This window comes from Diprion similis, chromosome 5 (assembly GCF_021155765.1).
Source record: "Diprion similis isolate iyDipSimi1 chromosome 5, iyDipSimi1.1, whole genome shotgun sequence".
Taxonomy (NCBI): Eukaryota; Metazoa; Arthropoda; class Insecta; order Hymenoptera; family Diprionidae; genus Diprion; species Diprion similis.
The window spans coordinates 1,000,956-1,020,905 of NC_060109.1; the positions used below are offsets into that span (position 1 = coordinate 1,000,956).

The following is a 19,950-nucleotide window of genomic DNA, read 5'->3' on the forward strand; positions in this document are numbered from 1 at the left end:
GAGAGACCATCCTTTTAAAGGATGAATTCAACCTTCTAAAGCTTGGAATGTGTTCTGCTCGAAACGCATGAAACTCATGCTTTTGCAGCAAGAACCTCGTCGTTTAGGACCATGAATACCACCGGGCAGAAGCTTGCAGTAGCTCACGGTCCGAAAGCAAGACTTTCACGGTTCTAAACTGTGAATCTCTTGGTCTCGAGTATTAATAAGCCGCTAGAGCAGGGAGGGGGAACGCTCGAGATTCACAGTTTCAAGCGGTGGAGTTCATGGTTTGGAGGCTTGAATCATTCCGAGCGTTCGAACGATAGATTCCATGCTTTTGGACCACGAAGTCCATGCGGCTAAAGCATGGATCTCCTCCTTCTATCCCGTGAATAGAGTCTTGCTTCTAAACGATGAATTCACCGGTTGAACTCGTGAAATTCATGCTTTGAAAGCATGTAAAAATTACAAGGTCCGAAAGCATGAAGGTTCATTGTTTCAAAGCTTGATTTTTCTCTCTGTGTAGGACGAAAAACAGAGATATACATATTTTACAAATTTTTTGCAGATATCGTCATGTATCTTGTGGAAAAAGGGGCCGATATATTCAGGGCTAACTACAACGGCGGTACTTGTTTAATAAATTCTGTGCAGAGTTACGAATTGTGCAAGTTTCTGTTGCAAAACAAAGCCGATGTCAATGCTAGGGATGTACAGAATAAGACTGCCTTGCACTACGCCATCCAAGAACACAGATTTGCCACGGCCAAACTCTTACTTGATCACAATGCTGATCCGACTATACGATCTAGCGATAATGATGACGCCCTTCAAATAGCTTGCTTGAAGGGATCTACCCAAATTTTTGATTACCTTAGTAAGTGTTAATGGGAAGACTGCGGTAATTCAAGGATGGAAAGAGAAATAAATGAGCTCCGTTAACGTTTCCTTATTTCTGCATTGTTATAGTCGAAAACATCACCTACTCGCCAGAAAGATTAGCGGATGCGCATGAGTTGATGGGTTCGACGTTTTTGGAAGAGGATAACGCCCCTCATTCAACTATTAAATACTGGCGAGTAGCTCTAGCGATAAGAAATGCTTACACAGTAAACAATGAGCCACTGCCCAAACGACCTGTCGTACCTAAACAGGAGTGTTTTGGGAACGCGACAGAATTTACTACTGTAGAAGAGCTTGATGCTATCGCCTTGGATGTCGACGCTATCAGAATACAGAGTCTTTTAGTTTGCGAAAGAATACTTGGATCTCATCACAAAGACACACTGTTTAGATTGATTTATAGAGGTGCCTCTTACGCGGACTCTCTGAGGTGTGAATTAAATTAATTTTCTTTATTAATTTTTTCTTTATATTAAAGCAATTCATGTTCAAGCCTAGAATATAATAACCATCCGTGTTACAGACATCAAAGATGCATCGATCTGTGGAGGCGAGCACTCAAGATTCGGGTAGAAAAAGATTCTGTAAGTGTTCTTTCTTATATATCGTTATAATTGCAGTTGATATTCTGATTGAGGAGAATAAAGGAGAGCCTCCTAATTAATATTACGTTTTTATCATCGTACAGATACTGTGCAGCGATACCTGTTTCATTGCGCAAGCTCTAGTTAAGCTAATGGTGGATATTAACGAAAAGAAGATAGAATATGATGATAGAATGCCGGAGAAAAGAAAGCCAGAATTTAGTGACGTTGAAGCAATCTTTCATCTCTTGGCTACTCCACTTACAGAAGCAAGGCAGCTATTAGAAGTAAGATATAATGGTTAACAGAGAAATTTGTTAGTGCAATCTTTGAGTAAGGTCCATCAGCCATTCGAAATGTAATTCACATGAGACAATATCTTTGGAGAAATATAAATAGATACAGACAATTTGAATTCTTACTCCATCAAAATACTGGAAAAATAGCTTAACGAAGCAATAATTGGAGACACATCAGTTGTCCAAAGATTACAGTTATTAACATTGTGAAATTTCTATTGTCTTTCGTTTTCTCTCGCATTATAAACCCTATCCCACTTGTTATTATTGTTAAATTATCAATGCAGATCCGTCCAGTTCACAAAAGGCAGCAGGACAGCTACGACCATATTCTAAAATGCGTTACCCACCTCATATACCTCCTGGTCGAAACAGCACGAACCGAAAGTGAGAAAGCACAAGCTCAATTACTGGTCTGCAATCTGGTCAGGCAAAGTCCGAGATCCGCTTCCACGGGAGATTCTCTCCTTCATCTCTGCGCATCAAGATTGAACACTATCAGATCTAGCTACTTTCCCAGCGATGACATACAGGTGAGTAAAACTCTTCAATCAGTCAATTGTTCCCGTCAAACTCTCCGAGACAAATGTTTCCCTTTTTCGTACCATCAAGTCGTTGTTCCACGTTTCTGAGATTCATTTATTTCTCTATCATCTCTCTATAAAATTCGCTCCTATAGTGAGTTTTGAGCATATAAATTTATAGGTACGAATACCGTGTTCATCTATTCCATATGGAAATTATATGACTTAATTTATACCACTAGGTAGTTGTCAAGAGAAATCATTAAAAAAAAAGTCAACTGACGTGAGTTTTAATTATTTTTATTGCGCACGATAATTGATACAGCCTTTAGGCTATTGGGCGAGGTATAGCATTACCCACCATCAGTCTACCTCAGTTTTTTTTACTTGTATATCGCATATCATCTCATTATAACTGGTTTCTCTATTTTAATCGTTGGCATAAAAGGTGAATATAAACGGAGAACTAACTCAAAAGGTGCTCACCTACGACTACAGGTGATCACGAGTTCTTATCCGCCTTATGTCGAGCGTATTTCCTAGACGAAATCAAACCTCATAATGAATATTTTCCCGTCCGTTATTCTGGGTCTAATCGGATACAGTGTGCTTGGACTTTGCGTACTAGCCGACGACCAGTTCGCGGTAAACCTAGAGAACTTTGTGAATCTACAAGATAGCCAACTGCAGGAACGACTGTGCATCGGGAAGTTTGACGAATATTGGTTGAAGTCTTGGAACATTGAATTGAACGATACGGACATTAGTGACGTCGGTGAGATACCGATATTTCGGGAGAAGTTCAAGGCACCGAGCAAACCGAAGTACGACTTTCAGACACAAGAATGGCTGATGGAGGATCCCAAGCCGATCTCAAAATTGCGGACATGCATTGACGGATTGTACAAGGCAGCATCCCATCTGATGGACAATAAAACGCTGGGCTGTTCGAGCGAATTTTTCAAGCGTTTATTTGATCGTCAAGAAGAATACATCGAGGACATCGAGAAGTTGGTGAACGACGAAAGGCCGCTTCCGTTTCGTGAATTCTTGAGCTTCACCGACCTCGAGGATTTAGTTTTCCAAAACCGAAGCTTCTGCGACAATCTTACAGCTCATGAGAACAACACTTATGTTCATATGAAGTCCTTTGTTCCAACTGACGAAGATAAAAATGAAAGGGTGTGGATATTGAGACAAGAATGCGACTGGGATGATTTGAGGCAGTACCAAGAGGCCAAGGACGCTGAACGCGTCGTTCTTGAATTGTTCAAAAACCAGACATTGCGGATGGTTAACCAACAGCTGGGCAACGAAATTGTCGGAAATATCAACCTTCGCCGTAATATAACACGGGAGAATCTTTTAGACTGGTTGAAAGCGAGGAAAGCGATGATCGCTGAGGTGGACAGTATCGTTGAAAAGCTGAAGAAATCTCCGAAGAACGATACTCAATGGCTCTGTGAATACGCGAGTGAAATTGCGAATAAATTCGCCAGGGAACAAAGGGATATTCTTTTTCCGGACTTTATTTATGGCTCCTACGGTGACCTGACGGTGGAATCGTTTGAGAATAAGGCTAGATCGATTGAAAAACACCTGGAAAATCTGAACGACACAAGACAAGATGACTTCAAAAAATTGGCAGATAGATTCGAGATCGAGATGCGATGTCCCTCGTCGGTTCATCTCATGATGTTTAATCAACAACGTTACGAGTTGGCTCAATTTTTTACCGGAAAGGGATTTTCCTTTCCTCAGATTTACTGCAGGGAAATGAATTTAAATCTTGGTCTATTGGCACCCATGTATTGCAAATGCGTCGGCACATTTTGCGTCCGTCATGACATTGATGTACTTTATGCCGAGAGGTTTATACTGAAGAAAAATGACATCGGTGACTACACCGTGTCCATATTCGAAATCAACAAACCTACTCAAAAAGTGGTTAGTTGGCCCGGGATTAAAGTGGTTTGAGCTAATTTACGAAACTCGGTGAAAAACTGTGCGTTACTCTTATTTAGTGATCGGCTAATTATGATTATTTAAATAGATATATACGCTTATGCCTCGTTCAAATCTCCATGTGTTACTTATCAAGCTATAATACCTGAATTTTAGGAATTACAGAAACGTATAATAGAAATATGTACAGTAAACTATACTTTATTTACGCCAATAGTTATGTATAAAATGTTTTCATAAAATTTGTTTACAAATTTTCTATACTCCAGATCAACGTTGGTCATTTTTTTCAACAAATTAAAAAATAACTTCTTCTCATTCGTCGACTGTGCATAATCACTAAAAGAATCTATATTTCGTTAATGATCTGGTTAAAAGCAATGCGTATAGCTTAAATGTTGAGTTTCGGGGGATTCTTCTGGTGTCGGTACCACCAAGTACTGAATTTTTGGTGAGCTATTCTGCTGTTGGCAGTTCTGATGAGTAGATCTTCGCGGTTATAGTGGTAGGAAGAGTTTTTTATTACAGCATAAGTGTTGTCCGGAAGCAGGTTGAGCTGGAATCGTTCAGCCCTGACAGTGGCGACTCCAAATTTTTCACAAAACGTCCCCTGACACTTGCAGTATCTCGGCTGGACTAAACCAGACGACATTTCTTTGACGTTGCAGTACGCGTATCCGTAGGGCAGCTGGGTGCCGACGAATGCGACGGCCATCATGTAACGCTGGTGATTTTCTATCATCCGAACGAAGTTGGTCAGGCAATAAGAACCCGCTTTGTAGTTAGCCACTATAGGCTGAACCCCGGGTAGACGGTAGTCATTTTTCGCCTTGAGAACCTCTTCCAGTGCCACAATGTACGAATACTTCTTGCTCGCTTCGAGTTCAAACGACAGTGAAGTCTTCGGCATTTTGTCAAATATGATATCTTTCTGCTCTACGTAGAAATCGTACGCGAATTCCGCAGCGTGTGTGCAAAGTGATTGAGCATCCCGTTTCTCTCTCTTAAGATTATTTATCTTGTCCAAGATCATCTTCTCCATACGGCTCCTTGCTTTGTTCCACAAGTTGTACCTGGTAATTAAACGAGACATTAAGAAGCGATTTAAAACTTCGATTGACGCGCTGTACTCACCTGTATTCCGGGATTATCGAACCAGGCACCCACATCTGGAGTATTTCGGCAACGAGATAAGTGTCTACGTGAGACTTGACCAGTTCCCCGAATTTTTCGTACCTTGCATTCTCAATTCCCACTTCTCTGAGTACCCTCGCGTTCCTGAACTCGCACTCCTGTTCGATTATGAATAACTTCATGTTCTTGTCCTCCTCAGTCTTGATATACAGATCTGTCATATCCTCGTATATCGCTCGCAGGTCCTCGTCGAGGGCGTCGGGATTCGTGTTCTGGAATAGGAGTTCGGTAATTTCGCGGTAAGTGTAGAACGATTTGAAGGGGAGCTGTTCGCGCGAGGATTCCTGTATGAACTGTTCCATGAGCATCGCGGTCCTGTTTTCCTTCACCAGGTACTTCGGGTACATTCTATTAAGACACTCTATCTCCTCGGAGTCCATCTTCGGCGCAACCATGCTCACTAAATTCCTGACGCACTTGTCGAGCTTGTTCAGAGCCATCCCCTCGTCCAGTAACCACTCGGACTGTGGGTTGCTGTAGAGGTTCTTGAACACCGGCACCGCCGCTACGGTCGAGAAATTTCCCAAATCGTTTATAGATAGTCTGTCGATCTCCTCCTGCCATTGTTTAGATATCAGGTTGTCCAGCACCACGAGGCAGTACAGCTCGTTAACTTGCCCCTGCTGTATCGTGGTCAGGTCCACCCCTTCTACTTGGAACCTCGAAACCACCGTCGGCTGTACTGGCTTGTTGGTGGTTGGCGTCGGTCTCAACGTCGTAGTGCGAGGCGGTTTTTTGGTGGTTGGAGTCGTTGTCCGCGTCCAAGTGCTAGGTGGTGGTCTATGGTTCGTTGGTGGTCGAAAATCCGGCTGATAGTCATCATCCCAACCCGGGTTAAACGAGGGACAATCGCAGTCACAGTGACTGCTCACAGCAACCACCACTGCGCAGGTCATAAACACCACGTGGAGATGCATTCTACTCTCGTAGAGTCGAATTCGACTTTGCGAAGAAAGTAAAAAAGCAAAAAACCGCGTCTGTGCTGATCACCTTGTTCACACGTTGACGCGATACAGAACCTCGTGGAGTACTAGCTACGGTCGAATTAAGATCCTTAAATTTATACGCCGAGATGAATTTTACTTTTTGCCGAAACCCTGTTGTACTGTTCAGACAAAGGTCACCCTGTCCACGGAACCAGTTTCCGCGAGAGTGGTTATTAAAAAACTAGAAACTGCGCATCTTCACCTTTTCCTCACCACGCAGAGACTCGCGGATGGTTCTGCGTACAACTTACAAAACGATTATCCATTTTTCAGCTAGTGACGTCAGATATTTTATTATCACGCGTTGCGATCATAACGGCTGGACAAATCGATGAGAAGAATATTAATAACTCTTAGGATTTAAGTAGTTAATATGCAAAATAGGTTATTCTCGGGATACTTCTGGTTCACTGTTAAAAAAAATTATCACCTATTCATCTTTTTACCAATATTCTAAAAAGTAGACAAGGAATACCTTGAATCAATGACACATTTCATGCGTAATGTATTTTTTCTTATCGTTAAACTGGTCAATAAAACAAAAACATATATTTTTGCCTTGCTTCATAAATGTTTTTTCTATACCTTGGTACGAAAATAGTTAAAATAATGCTGTAAAAATAAAAAACAAACGACTATTTTCTCAGAAAAATCTCATCATTAAAACAATAAAAGTGCGTAAAAATTTAAAAAAATCTAATTTTTGCTGAATTATTTTGTCGACTTTTTGATACCTTTTGCTTTTCTCTTATATCATGTATAATCTCGTTTTGACGTTCAACAAAAATCTGCGAGCATTTCCGTTGACCATTTTTCTTGATATCTATTTTTTATCGCAAATTTTGAAAATCAATGAATTCGAAGTAAACAGTCTATGCTCTGAAAATATTCTGCCAAATGTATAGAGATTAAGGGTACATCGTGAATCGTTCGTTTAGGAAAGTTGGAATAGTTTTACGCGATAAAGCGTTAATGATAATGTCAAATATATACTTCGTCGTATATTTAGACACCTCGATGTGATGAAATTATATTTTTAATACTTTTCTGTTGATACTTATACATGTAAAATACAAAATATGTATAGTTTAATTAATGCCAAAAAAAAAAAACGTTCTGACCAGTGTTATAATAGATAAATCAATGGCGATAACGTGATGTTAACCTTTATAAACATGTCTGTCCCTAGTTTCTCTAAATGTCAAAGAACCGGCTAAATCGTATTTCTACTTGAAGCGAAGAAATGAAGATACTCTTGAGTTGATTTCGCTTTTTTTACCGCGCGAGCCAGCGATTAGCTAGTCTTTACTCCAGGGCTGGACCTTCTTTCTGCTTTTAAGACCACTCTGGACGACTTTGAAGGTTCCATCAGGAGCCTGAATGAGGGCATATTCTTCAGCAAATAGAGCGGCGAGACCGTGAGCTACGCAGAAGCTGCCAACACAATTGCAGAGTCTGGTTGCAATAAGTCCCAAGTTGAGGTTCTTATCCTTGCAGAAGAATTGTGGATAGATATATCGCCCGTCAACGAAAGCCAACGCGATGTCAAACCGGTGATGGTTCTGTACGGCGTGCACGAAAGAGCTGACGCACCTTGTTCCGTTCTGGTACCGATCAGCGAGGGTCTTGACCACGGGATGACGAAAGTCCTTGAACTTCTCAAGAGCTTTTTCGATCCCTCTAGCCTTTTCCTCGACCTTGGTAATCCTTAGAGAGACACGAGAGTTGTTATCTCCCAGAAGGATGTCCCCCTGTTCGTCCGAGAACTTGTAAGCCAGGGTTGTCGCCCTCTCGCAGAGCCACTGAGCGTCCTTCTTCTGGGTCCGCAACTTCGCCACTTCCGCGTTGATCTCTGGAATCATCCTTTTCCTAGCTGCGACCCAAGCTTGGTACTTATTTCTTGGCAAGGTTGAGTTCAGGTTCCAATCCTTCAACACTCGATTGGCCAACTGCTGATTTACCGAGTCTCGCACCTGCCGCACGAATTCTCTGAACTTCGCGTTGCCGTTCGAAGCTTCGCGCAGCGCCTTGGCGTTCTTCCATTCACACTCCTGCTCCATTATGTAGTAAGGATCCACCCTGTCCTGCTCGGTCGTGAGAAAGCTCTCCGCGTGTTCGTAGACTGTTCTCTCCAGGCTGTTAAGTGCGTCCGGTGTTCTGCTCTGATACATCAACTCCACGAACTGGGTGAAGCTGAGGAACCTGCGGAATGGAAGCTGCTTGCGGGTTGAAGTCTTTAGGAACTCCTTAAACATCTCCTCGTGTACTATTTCTTCCTCAATGTGGTACGCGAAGATTGAGTTCAGACAATTTATCTCCTCTTGGTTCATGAACTGCACGATGCCCGGCACCAGACCCCGAATGCAGGTGTCTAATTGCCTTGAAGTCGATCCTCCGTCCATCAGCCACTCTTCTTCATCGGTGTTGAACTTGGGCTTGGATGGTGCCTGGAAGTTACTTTCCGGTTCAACGTGGCCCAGATCCTGGGTCGATATTTTGTCCAACTCGCTGCTCCACTTCGATTCCAAGATCTCGTCGACCCTCTTCAGGCAGTTCAGATCCCGGTAGTATTTACGCTGCAGAGATGTGAGGTACATCTCATTGAAGGCTGGTAGTTCCCAATTTTCTTCTTGCGCAACCGCGACATTGTAACAGACGAACAAGAACAAGGCAGACTTCATCGTCTCGGCAAGGATCTGGCTCGACTCCAGTATATCTTTAGATTACACCGGTTATGTACCTAGCCTACGGTAATTTATGCTTGGATGTATTAAACCAGTTTCAAAGGGAAAAAAGGTGAAGGTGTCGGAGACGATGCGGCTAGAACTCACCGCATCAACAGTGATTGTAAATATTCCACGTTTATTATTTCTTTTACTTCTCAAAAGAGAAAAAAGAGAAAAATCTTGTCGTCTTCAATATTCTTATTATCAGTTTTGAACCTGTTACATGTGGGAATTCCCAACATTCACAAGCAAAGTTTCGAGCTTGACTGATCGCTTTATGGACTCTACCGAACTGGGATAACTACATTTCAGATGCTTAATATATCCGTGCATACTCGTATATCCTTGGTTTTCTGTTTTTGGACAGTACTTTATATACACGTTATATTATGTAAGTCCCAATTTAATACGCTATTTACGGTTTCTTGTTTTTACGCTCGAATCCATGTTGTTCACCACTGTGTCGCCCAGAGAACAGATATAAAAGACAAATGTATGACATAAGCCACTCTGAACTGTGCTCATTAAGCCTTAGTCGTATACACCTAACATTGACTAATTCACCATCACACTTTTCGTCGAAGATTTAAGAAGATTTGTCGAAGTGTTCGCCAGTCCTTGACCCCAAAGTAACGAGGACCTCGATGCTCTCGGTATCCAGCTACACCTACCAATCTCTCTTTTCCTTTTCGCCACTCTTCCCTGCTGACGACGTGGTAAACACCATTCCGATCTTGTGCTAACCTGTAATCGTCCGCCGGTAGCGTTGGCAAGTCAATAACGGTGCAGAAACTTCCACTGCAGTTGCAAATGTGAGAAGATACGCTTCCCAAATCAGGGCTCGACGTCCTGCAGAATACATCTGGATACGTGTATCGAGACTCCGTGAATACCGAGGCCATCATGAGACGGTGGTGGTGCTGGATCATCAGGAATAACCCATCCAGACACTGGGAATCCCGGTCTAGTTTCGTCGCAAGCGAGTTCATGGTCACTTGGCGAATGTCTCGGCGATGTTCTTTCAACACCGTTTGGATCCTTCTGACTCCATCAGCTATCGTACCAGTCTTCGATCGCACTCGAAGGTTCGTCACATTTTTACTGAGACTGAATGATTCCGACCTGAAGTAGTCGCCTGCCAGTTTAGTCGCGTACTCGCATAGCCACTTAGTACCTCTCTTCAGGGTCCAAAGCTTTCCAATCTCTTCGGCCAATAGCAGCTTCGTCGCTTTTCTGCTTCGAAGCCATTCTTCAATGTTCTCTTGAGAAATTACTGCTTCGTTGTCCAGCACGGACTTGCCCAGCATTTCGTTCAGCGATCTTCGAACTTGTGATGCAAACTCTCGGAACTTTGACCTCGGGTTTCGGGCCGCCCGCAGAGCCATCGCGTTCTTCCAGTCGCACCGATTCCGTCGTACTGTCAAAAATCTTTGGTTCATTTCCTTTTCCGTCGACAAGAGGTGCTTCGCGTTTTCATGGAGTATCTTCTCGGCTCGCGTCAAGTTCTTCATGGTTCGGTTCTGGAACATCAGTTCCACGAGCTCGTGGAACGTTATGAAGCTTCTGAAGAGGAGCTGATCGCTGGAAGTGTTGCTTAGGGAACCCGTGAAGTTCCTTTCTAGTTCATCTTCCATTTTTACGTGTCGCGAGAGCAGATTATCCAGACAGTTGATGTCTCCCTTCCTCAACTGCTGGGTGACTTTCTTTACCAACTGTCGCATGCACGTGTTGATCTTTCTCCCTGGTGAACTGCTCTCCATCAGCCACTGTCGTAGAGCATCTTTGGAAATGGACTTCGTAGGATTCTCGTCAATCCAGGCAGGCCACATGTGCATCTGAATTGGGTCCTTTCGGGTGATTTTCGCCATTCTTGCACCCCATCCGGAAGCGAGTATGTGGTCGAATCGTTCCAGGCAGTAAAACTCGTGCTTATACTGCGTCTGCAGTTTTCTCACGTAACCTTTCGCGGCAGCTGATATGTCGGCGAAATCTTTTATTTCGCAGTGGATTTTTACGGTTAGAACAAATAGTGTTAATAAAATTAGCTTCATGATCGAGCACTGATTGGTATACATCCTGCAGATGTACAGACTGTTGGATGGCGGCTAATATATAAGTGAACTCTCCCCCCTCTTGGGGTTGTGCACCTGAAAAGCATTCGATTTCTTGTGAACATCTGATTACGCGATACAATCTGCTGTGCATTTGACACTGAGTATCTTTTTCTTCCTGATAAATATTCATTGGTTTGTGTATTGCTAGATCTCGGATTAGTTCTTTGATTATCCTTGTAACGGATACGTAATTTTTTTTAATCTTGAATAACGGTAAGGGTATTAATCATGCTTACGTACGCCACACGAACTTCCTTCGGTATGTAAAAAAGTGTGTTACGCATCATCTTTGCGCGTCCTCGTCTGATTTTTTTAAATTTCTACACACTTTTCACTGCGTGTGTCTTTAAGATTGCTACTCGAGGTTAGATCGATTAACGTGATACGTTATCTGTGTGATCGTCGAGGTAATCGCGAAAAACGTTTATGATTGTATTCAACTTCGACATCCTCAAAGTTATCAATTTTTCTGCTTTTATTGAAGGTGATCGAATATATATTGGAGAAACGAACGAATGTATTATTGCTTCTGCGATTTTTTGAATAAACGTCAGTCATAAATCCAACATAAAATTTATTAATATAGCATCATAAAATTTTTTTTAATAAACATACAATAACATTATACCACAATCTGAAAATTTTTGACAAATATATAATCACGTGACTTTGTCACGTCCATAGCCAGCCATCCTTAGGGGAATAATCACACGTGACTTTGTACGTTCCATTTTCTTCTTGAACCAAAGTATAATTGTGCCAGTATACATGAGGGATGGAGTGCGTAGCGCATATTGTGCCATTGCATTTGCAAAAGATTGGAACAATATGGCCGACATTTTCAATATCATTCTTGCAGTACAATTGGGGATAGTTATAGATCTCGTCGACGACTGCCAGTGTGATGTTTAGCTGATGATTGTGTTCCACAGCGTGTGTTAATGCCTCAAAACACATTTTCTGACTTTTGTGCACATCGTCGTTGGCGAGAAGTTCGATCGACGGTCGATCGTGGCTGAATCGATCGACAAGTATGGATCCCTGCAATCTTGACAATTCCCAAGCGAACCTTGATGCCGATACGCAGAGCCACTGAGGATCTTTATTTTCTACACGTATTCTCGCGATTTCTTCATCGATTTCCATCGTCATGTTACTTCTGGCATCCACCCAGGTCTTGTACCGATATCGGTTCAGAGTGGAATTCGAATTCCAGTGTCTCAGAATTATATTCCCTACCATCTGGTTCACGGAGTCTCTTACTTGACGTGCGAATTCCGTCCACATCGCGTCGTCGTCTGGAGCCTCACGCAATGCTTTGGCATTCTTCCATTCGCATTCCTGTTCTATTATGTATATTCGATCGAATTCATCCTCGTTTGTTCTCAGGTACTTCTTACTCTGATCGAAAACTTTTTTTTCTATATCGTTAAGAGCGTTCGGTTCTTTCGACTGGAACAGCAACTCCACCAACTCGACGAAGTTGACGAACCTACGGAACGGAGGCTGCTCTTGGAGCGACGATTCCAAAAATCTATTGAACGTTTTCTCCTGTGCCGCTTCTTCCATGACGTAGTTTCTGAGGATTACGTCAAAGCACTTTAAGTCTTCCTCATTCATCGTCGTCATTACGCCTGACTGCATTATGTCGAGAACGCACGACTGTATGGTATTCGATGTCGATCCTGCCTCTAGTAGCCATTCTTCTTCGTCGGTATTATATCTCTCTGTAATTAGGTATCCATAAGAGTGATAATAAAAGCAAGAATCCTAAGAAGGATTCAGTGCTTTATCCCATATTTTTCAACTTACCGTCTTGTCGCTTCACCAGCGAACCATTGTCTGATACTTTTTCCAATCCGTTGTTCCATTTCGACGTTAGGAAGTTGGCAACCCTCTGCAGGCACTTCCACTCTTCAACGTGTCGATGCTGAAGTGCATAAAAATACTCTTCGTTGAAGGCTGCTGGTTCTTTAAAATTTGCTTGACTCCTCTGGAGGCCGTGCACTCCAGTATAAAGGAGAACGAAAAACAGGATCACGTTCATGACGACACTGATCCAGGAGTTGTTTAACTGCGCATGTCTTATATGCACAAATTATATACGCGACTTAGACTTTCCTTGGATTGAATGGTATTTATGCCTTTCCGCTGCTTCTTTATACTTAATTTAACAGTTGGAGAGGGGGCATAACAGGTTCCCCTAGTCCCAACAGGAACAATCCGTTGCTCAAAGTTCGCGATATAAATTTTGTTCATCATTAACATAACGGTACTGTTGAGGATAATTTTTTTTCAAATTCCACGAATTTCTCATGCTTTATTTTGTTCCAACAAATTTCCGAAAACTGGTTGGTTATAGGCTACCTTCAAAACACTGCTGTGTGCATGAATGATGTTTTGTGCAGTTCACAGATTTTTATCGGTTATAACTACTTACCTAGATAAAGAAAATTTTAGTTTCGGATTGAAGAAAATAATAAATGAAAGAAGAAAATGTTACGTCAGTAAAATCGGACAGCGAATATAACAATAACAGTCGTACGCATTTACTAAATAATTTATTAACAAGATAAAAATCAAGATGCTTACTTCAGAGCAATTATTGGGTGAAGTTTGTGTGAATAGAACAACGAATGCGTTGTTGATTCTTTAAATTTCATGACAACATGTTTTCTTTGATTTTTATCTTTTTTCTTAATATACATCCACACCAAATTTAATACATCACATAGTTTTGTATAATCATAACGTATGAAGTGCTAAAGGCGTCGTTCAAGTCTTACGATATTACATAAAAACTGATCAATGAAACTATGATGTTAAACTGAAAAAATTATTTAAGAATCGGTTGGGTTCAGGGATCATATCATTACGTAATTGCATCTCAATCAATTTTTATAGGTCGGTTTAGAATGACTTTAAAAGTTTCGTCCCATTCTCGAAGCAGGATATACCGATCATCGGAAATATGAGCCATGCCTTGAGTGGTGCAGAACGTTCCAATGCATTTGCAAAAGTACGTTGCAATAGTGTCTAAATTGTCCAACTCATTTTTGCAAAAAAAAAATAGAGGATACTTGTAATGATGCTCGTCGCTAACAGCCATGGCGATGTCAAGTCGGTGATGATTTTCCACAAGGTGTACGAATGCCTCGAAACACATTGTTGCATTCTTGAATTGTTCGCCAAGGATCTTGACCTCTGTTTGATGAAAATCTTTCATTCTCTCTAGCCTCAATTCCAACTTTCTACATTTTTCCGCGCCCTCCTTGGCTGCAACAATCATCGGTAAGTAGATGCATTCCGCAAAAAGAATGTACTTCTGCTTTAGTGAGAGTTCGTAAGCTAATTTAGTGGCACGCTCACACAGCCGGTGTCCATTTTTTTTCGAGCAAGTAGCTTCGCAACCTCGTCGTTGATGTCCAACATCATCTTTTTTTTGGCCTTGACCCAAGCTTGGTGCTGAGACTGAGACAACGTGTCGTTCATAGACCACTTCCTAACCATTTGATACCCTAATTTTTGGTTCACAGTCTCGTATTTGACGTGTGAACTCCGCGAACCTCGTGTCGTCATTTTGCGCCTCACGCGATGCTCTGGCATTCTTCCAATCGCATTCCTGCTTGATTGTGAATGTGGGGTTGAACCTGTTTCGGTTTGTCCTCCAAGATTCTCTACTGCGTTCGAAAACGTTTCATTCCTCCCTGTCCAAAGCATCCGGAGTCCTACTTTGAAACATCATTTCCACGAAGTCATCCCAGCCGACGAACTTGCGGAACGGAACCTGTTCATGGCGCGATGATTCCAAATATCTGACAACCATGTCCTCCTGTACGGCTTCCGTTTAATGAGGTACTCGAAAATTCTATTCACGCTGTTTACCTCGCTCTGGCTCATCTTTGGCACAATATCCGGAAGCAGTTTCTGCAAGAACAACTCTATTGTCATCGAAGTCGATCCGCTTTCCAAGAGCCACTCCTCCTCGTGTCTTTATGAGAACAACATCACGTCATTTGATGCTTCTTCGTACTTTATACCACACTTACCGTTATCGTATGTCTGATACTCTAGCTCTTTACTGTTAAGATTTTCGACCAATATTTTGTCCAGTTCGCCGTTACACTTGGACGCCAGAAGTTCGTTGATCCTCTTCAGGAACTTCAAGTCCTCGAAGTATCCGCGCTGGAGTCCGAAGAAATACTCTTCGTTGAAGTTTTGTATTTTCTCAATTTTGTGGGGAGACATGCACGGCTGTGTAAAAAATAACCAGAAGCAGGATCAACTGCATAGCGATGCCATACCAAGAGTGTCGATCGCCTCGATTCTGGTGGAATTTAAGGATTTTAACTTTGGGATTGTCACTTTATAAGCGGCCTGCGGCGGGATAAAACCAAACTAGTATGTACATTGTACAACCAGGCTGATAGCCAACTTTCAACCATTTTTTTCGCGTGTGTTACGTTATTTCGCGTTATTTTACAATTATGCAACACTATAGTAATTGGGACCCCCCCCCAAAATACACGTTTTGTATCTACAAAAATTAAAAACCTTGGTTATGTAGTAACAAAACGACGTTGGCAACCTTGGCTTTATTCGTTTTTACGAGAACAAGTTATCCGCGCATGTCGACTAATGGAGTTTGCAAACGTTCGTCAGTTACTTGTAACTCGTTTGAAATTACTCTGACAAAAAATTTAAGACTAACGACGTCACATTTCAAACCTAACGCACAGTTGACGAATTTTTCAGAATCTTTTTTGATTATTATCACTATTCAAATCTTACGTCAGTAGTTTGTCATAAACAGTCGTTCGCGTGCTTGAGATACTTGCCTTATCTTATCCTGTATAAAGCGTTTTCTAATAGTATCACATTAAGACAGAGACACAACTGACAAACAGCCGAAGAATTACTCTGAAATTTTTCGATAATACGAACGTATCTTTTTTCAAACCACTCAGTTTCAGTCTCCGTATAAATACACTGTTTTTATTGATCGCAGGTAGTTTACCTGTCAAACCGGTCCCGGCTTGCTCAATGACTAAGATTGACCTTCGACAGTATTTAATGCGTGTGTACCAAAGTTAAAGACCTTTTATTATCGACAGTCTCTAGCTAGATAAATTATTCATGGTATAAAAAAGGGTTAAGAAAACATACTTACTCTGCCAGTTTATTTATTTACTTATTTTTGTTTGATTTTCGCTATTTTTAACTTAAGGTAATCAAAATGAAGCTTAGAATCGAGTTTGAATTCATTAATAATAACTGTCATCATGACTATAGGATCTGTCCACATATTACAAAACATAATTATTAATTTTCTCTTTATCATTTGACTCTCTGATGAACGGTTGCTTGTTGGTATAGAAATATCTATCCTAATGATTAATGAAATGTCACGTGATTATACGAAAGGCACAGTTTTTTTATTCTCAGATTTTTCCCACCCTTGAAAAACTTGCGTAGATAATTTTTATAAATTATATACTTTATATACTAGAAACAGAGTTGCTCTTCTACGTAGTCTCCATTGTTGTTGTGAAGGTGCTCAAAGAACCCTTCTTCCGTCCTACAGTAACCGAAGTACATAATTCGAATGAAAGAAGAAAACCATTTATGAATAATAATTTATTATAACATACATAGTTCGTTCTTATACGTCATCACCATACGATTTCTCATCCTTCAAACCGGTTCACGATTCTTACAGACTTGATGAATTCAAGTGAATTCTCGACAAGCTTATCACTCGATATCGAGTTTAGTCAACCGACACATCATATTCTTCCGTCTTCTTCACGGTGTCTTCAATACAACCTTGCCGTTCACGAGTTTGTACATGCTGGCCTTGAGCTCTCCGACATCATCGATGGTACAGAAGCTACCAGCGCATCTGCAGTACCTAATAGCCATGTGCTCCGGTGTACTGGTGGGTGCGTTCTTGCAGACGATTTCGGGATAAGTGAGAGAGTTCTGAGGTTGAACGTATCGCTTAACAATCGAGTACAAGAAGTGGTTGGACATCAACTCTCCGAAAGTCTCTATACACCGTAGCTGAGGCTGGAAGGAATGCCTGAACCGCCTGAAATCAAGGCACTCCTTGGACTCGCCGTTGGAACAGATCTCGAGTTCCCTGAGCCAGCTGTTGTCGTTGAAGTCAGTGGTGACCAAATGGAGAGGAGAAACCCTCTCGGCTAATAGAACCGTGATCTCTTCCTCGGCGAAGAACTTCGCCAGAATGGTTGCATACTTGCAGAGATGCTCGGTGGTGAATGTGCCAGGTACAAGGTCACCCATAATGGACTTCAGATCCTTAAGGTTCTTCGCTCTGACCGGGAGCCAACGTCTGTACACCGTGACCCACGTGCCTGGCTTCAGATCCTTGGCGCCAAAGACAGCATGCGCCACCTGGATCGAAACCGAGCGAAGAACCTGAGCCTTAAACTCCTCAAGCATTTGGTCCCAGTCCTCCTGACGCTTCTCGAGCTCGGCGAGGTCGCGCCATTCGCAGGCCTGATCGATCAGAAAGGCCTTGTCAGCGCCGCTGTAGTCGCGATCTACAAGTTGTTTCACCGTGTTTTGGATCGGTCGAAACTCCGGCATAATCCACATTCGGATTTTACCCTCTGAGAGCACATCGAGTAGTTCCTGGTAGTTGAGGAAGGCTCGGAATTGGACCGGTAGGGTTTCGTCGAAGAGTGCAGCAGACGAAATGATCGACTCGTTCTCCAGCTCGGTGCTTATAAGGTCCTTCAGGCACTTCGCTAACCCTGGATTCTTCAGTCCGATTGTCAGGTTCCCCATGCAGCCTTTCAGCTCACTTGTCGGCATTCGTTCCCTCGCTTCCGGTCCCACCGCACCCTTACTCGCTATCACCAAATCATCGTTAAGCTTGTAACGTGAATTCCATTTGTCAGCTAGTGATCTGTCCAGCTGCATGAAGCAGTTCAGCAACTCCTCCGTTCGTCGTCCCAGGTCACTCGTAAGCAACTCGTTTCTTTCCGGGTCCCAATCGTCATCCAGGCACCAAGATGGCGACGCTGCTATCAAACCGCACAGTACGAAAATGGCCAGCATCCTGAGCGTCTGGCACTTCTCTCGTCACGGCGTGACTGCTTTCTGCAAAATTCTGACGCTCAGCCCTGAGATGTACTCCGTCCTTCTCTCTGCTAACTTCACTCTTAAATACCAGTTTTCGAGCGGTTCACATGTGTTCGCGCGTAAGTATCGCGCGCTCAGGCAACACGCTCGAGCCAAGATGGCCGTCCGGGTTTTCCTCAGCTGATCTCATACCTACGAGATATCTGCATAACCGGACTGAGATATGCATTGCTTTCAATATTTTGAGCAAACTTCCCGGCAGTTTCGCGTCTACGCAGCGCATTTAATCATGACTTATGCTGTTACTCTGAGTAGGATCTATGAGGCCAATGTCGATGACTTTAAGCTAAGATCCGCTTTTTTCATTTTCAACGTTTTTTTTTTTTTTTTTTTTTTTAAGTGGGAAATCTCACGACGTTTGAATTATTCTTGTTTCAGATGATATTCCCACACTTCGAAGTAATCAGGCTTCTTCTGTTATGCGGAGCCCACGTTAACGTCAGAAACGAATTTCGGTCAACTCCCCTTCACGTTGCTAGTAATGCCTACAACTTTTCAAACCCGGTGAGTAATTAATTATCAATTCGTTAGTAATACGGTTGTCATAATCAATTATAATGTAATTATTAGTATATTCTCATTACTCAATCGGTAAGTACACTAATTATGAGAATAGATTTCATCAGTTTCTCAACATTTTACCATACTCGAAGTAGGTATGTGAAATTTCGCAACTTAGCAGAGGTTTTCAACTAATTTCGTCCGAATGAAAATATTCTGCTGACTCATTGATATTAGTTAAGAAGATAAACAAAATTTACATAAAAAAAAAATATTCGTACCTGGATTTGTATCTTTTCTTTTTAATCCGAACATTCCAATCACAGAAAATCGGGGTATGAGGAAAAAACAGATGAATACTAATTTTTTATACTCCAAAGTAAGATAATTGCAGATTATATGGAATTTCCGAAGGTAATCATGATTTGTTTTGTTTTTGCTTTTTCTTTATTCTTCGAGTCTAAAGTCAAATGCTTTTCGATTCGGGAATTACGTCGAGCGTCAATTGGTTGTAACGGCGATATCATAATGGTTTAATTTTCTCCTTCCAGCTGATCAAACTCCTCCTCGACTACGGAGCGCATTTGGACATGCCCAACAAGTCTGGCGACACTCCAGCCCGTCTGATATCCCTAAATCCTCACAACAGTGTGAACTTGGTTAATTACATAACTCTGAAGTGCCTCGCTGCACAAATTGTTTGCAAGTATGCGATACATTGCACCGAGGTGCCGAGGACACTTCACAGATTTTTGGAATTCCATAAGGAATAGAAATCTTAACGTTTCTAGTCGCGTTTTAATTAATGAACTGATGTGAGCCTGAAGTAAGACGCTGAAAATGAATTCAACCATGCGGTTATGAAGGAACAAGCAACATACCTCAAGAATATACTGAGCGTGACATTAGGCACTCTAAATAAATTATCTTGAAATAAAAATATAACAATATTATAAAAATTCAGGCATGATTTCGATTTCATCCAAAGAACTCATCGCTTTT

General features: G+C 41.9%; 3 protein-coding genes and 1 pseudogene across 6 annotated transcripts in view; 1 reads left to right on the forward strand and 3 right to left on the reverse strand.

Annotated features, from left to right (window-relative positions):
• Positions 1 to 19,784, forward strand: part of LOC124406339 (protein fem-1 homolog C) — a 20,981-nt gene extending 1,197 nt beyond the window's left edge. For 3 of the 4 annotated variants that reach the window (XM_046881732.1, XM_046881729.1, XM_046881730.1), the window contains 7 exons: positions 551 to 859; positions 952 to 1,315; positions 1,409 to 1,469; positions 1,574 to 1,756; positions 2,056 to 2,301; positions 18,826 to 18,951; positions 19,500 to 19,784. In XM_046881732.1, the coding sequence (XP_046737688.1) occupies positions 551 to 859; positions 952 to 1,315; positions 1,409 to 1,469; positions 1,574 to 1,756; positions 2,056 to 2,301; positions 18,826 to 18,951; positions 19,500 to 19,721 (1,511 nt within the window). In that variant the 3' untranslated portion in view covers positions 19,722 to 19,784. Of the gene's footprint in view, positions 1 to 550; positions 860 to 951; positions 1,316 to 1,408; positions 1,470 to 1,573; positions 1,757 to 2,055; positions 2,302 to 18,825; positions 18,952 to 19,274; positions 19,363 to 19,499 lie in introns of all 4 variants that reach the window. The other variant, XR_006929209.1, reaches the window with a different exon arrangement.
• LOC124406340 lies at positions 4,640 to 6,493 on the reverse strand. The gene is made up of 2 exons (XM_046881733.1): positions 5,392 to 6,493; positions 4,640 to 5,330 (listed from the first exon to the last, which is right to left on the reverse strand). The coding sequence occupies exons 1-2, from the start codon at positions 6,366 to 6,368 to the stop codon at positions 4,649 to 4,651; spliced, it is 1,659 nt and encodes a 552-aa protein (XP_046737689.1). The 5' UTR covers positions 6,369 to 6,493; the 3' UTR covers positions 4,640 to 4,648.
• On the reverse strand, positions 7,365 to 9,503 carry LOC124406359 (annotated as a pseudogene).
• Positions 11,863 to 14,852, reverse strand: LOC124406357. Its single transcript, XM_046881750.1, has 2 exons — positions 14,839 to 14,852; positions 11,863 to 12,557 (listed from the first exon to the last, which is right to left on the reverse strand). Exon 2 carries the CDS (start codon positions 12,517 to 12,519, stop codon positions 11,950 to 11,952), a length of 570 nt encoding a protein of 189 aa, XP_046737706.1. The 5' UTR covers positions 12,520 to 12,557; positions 14,839 to 14,852; the 3' UTR covers positions 11,863 to 11,949.
• Positions 19,785 to 19,950: the final 166 nt, after the last annotated feature.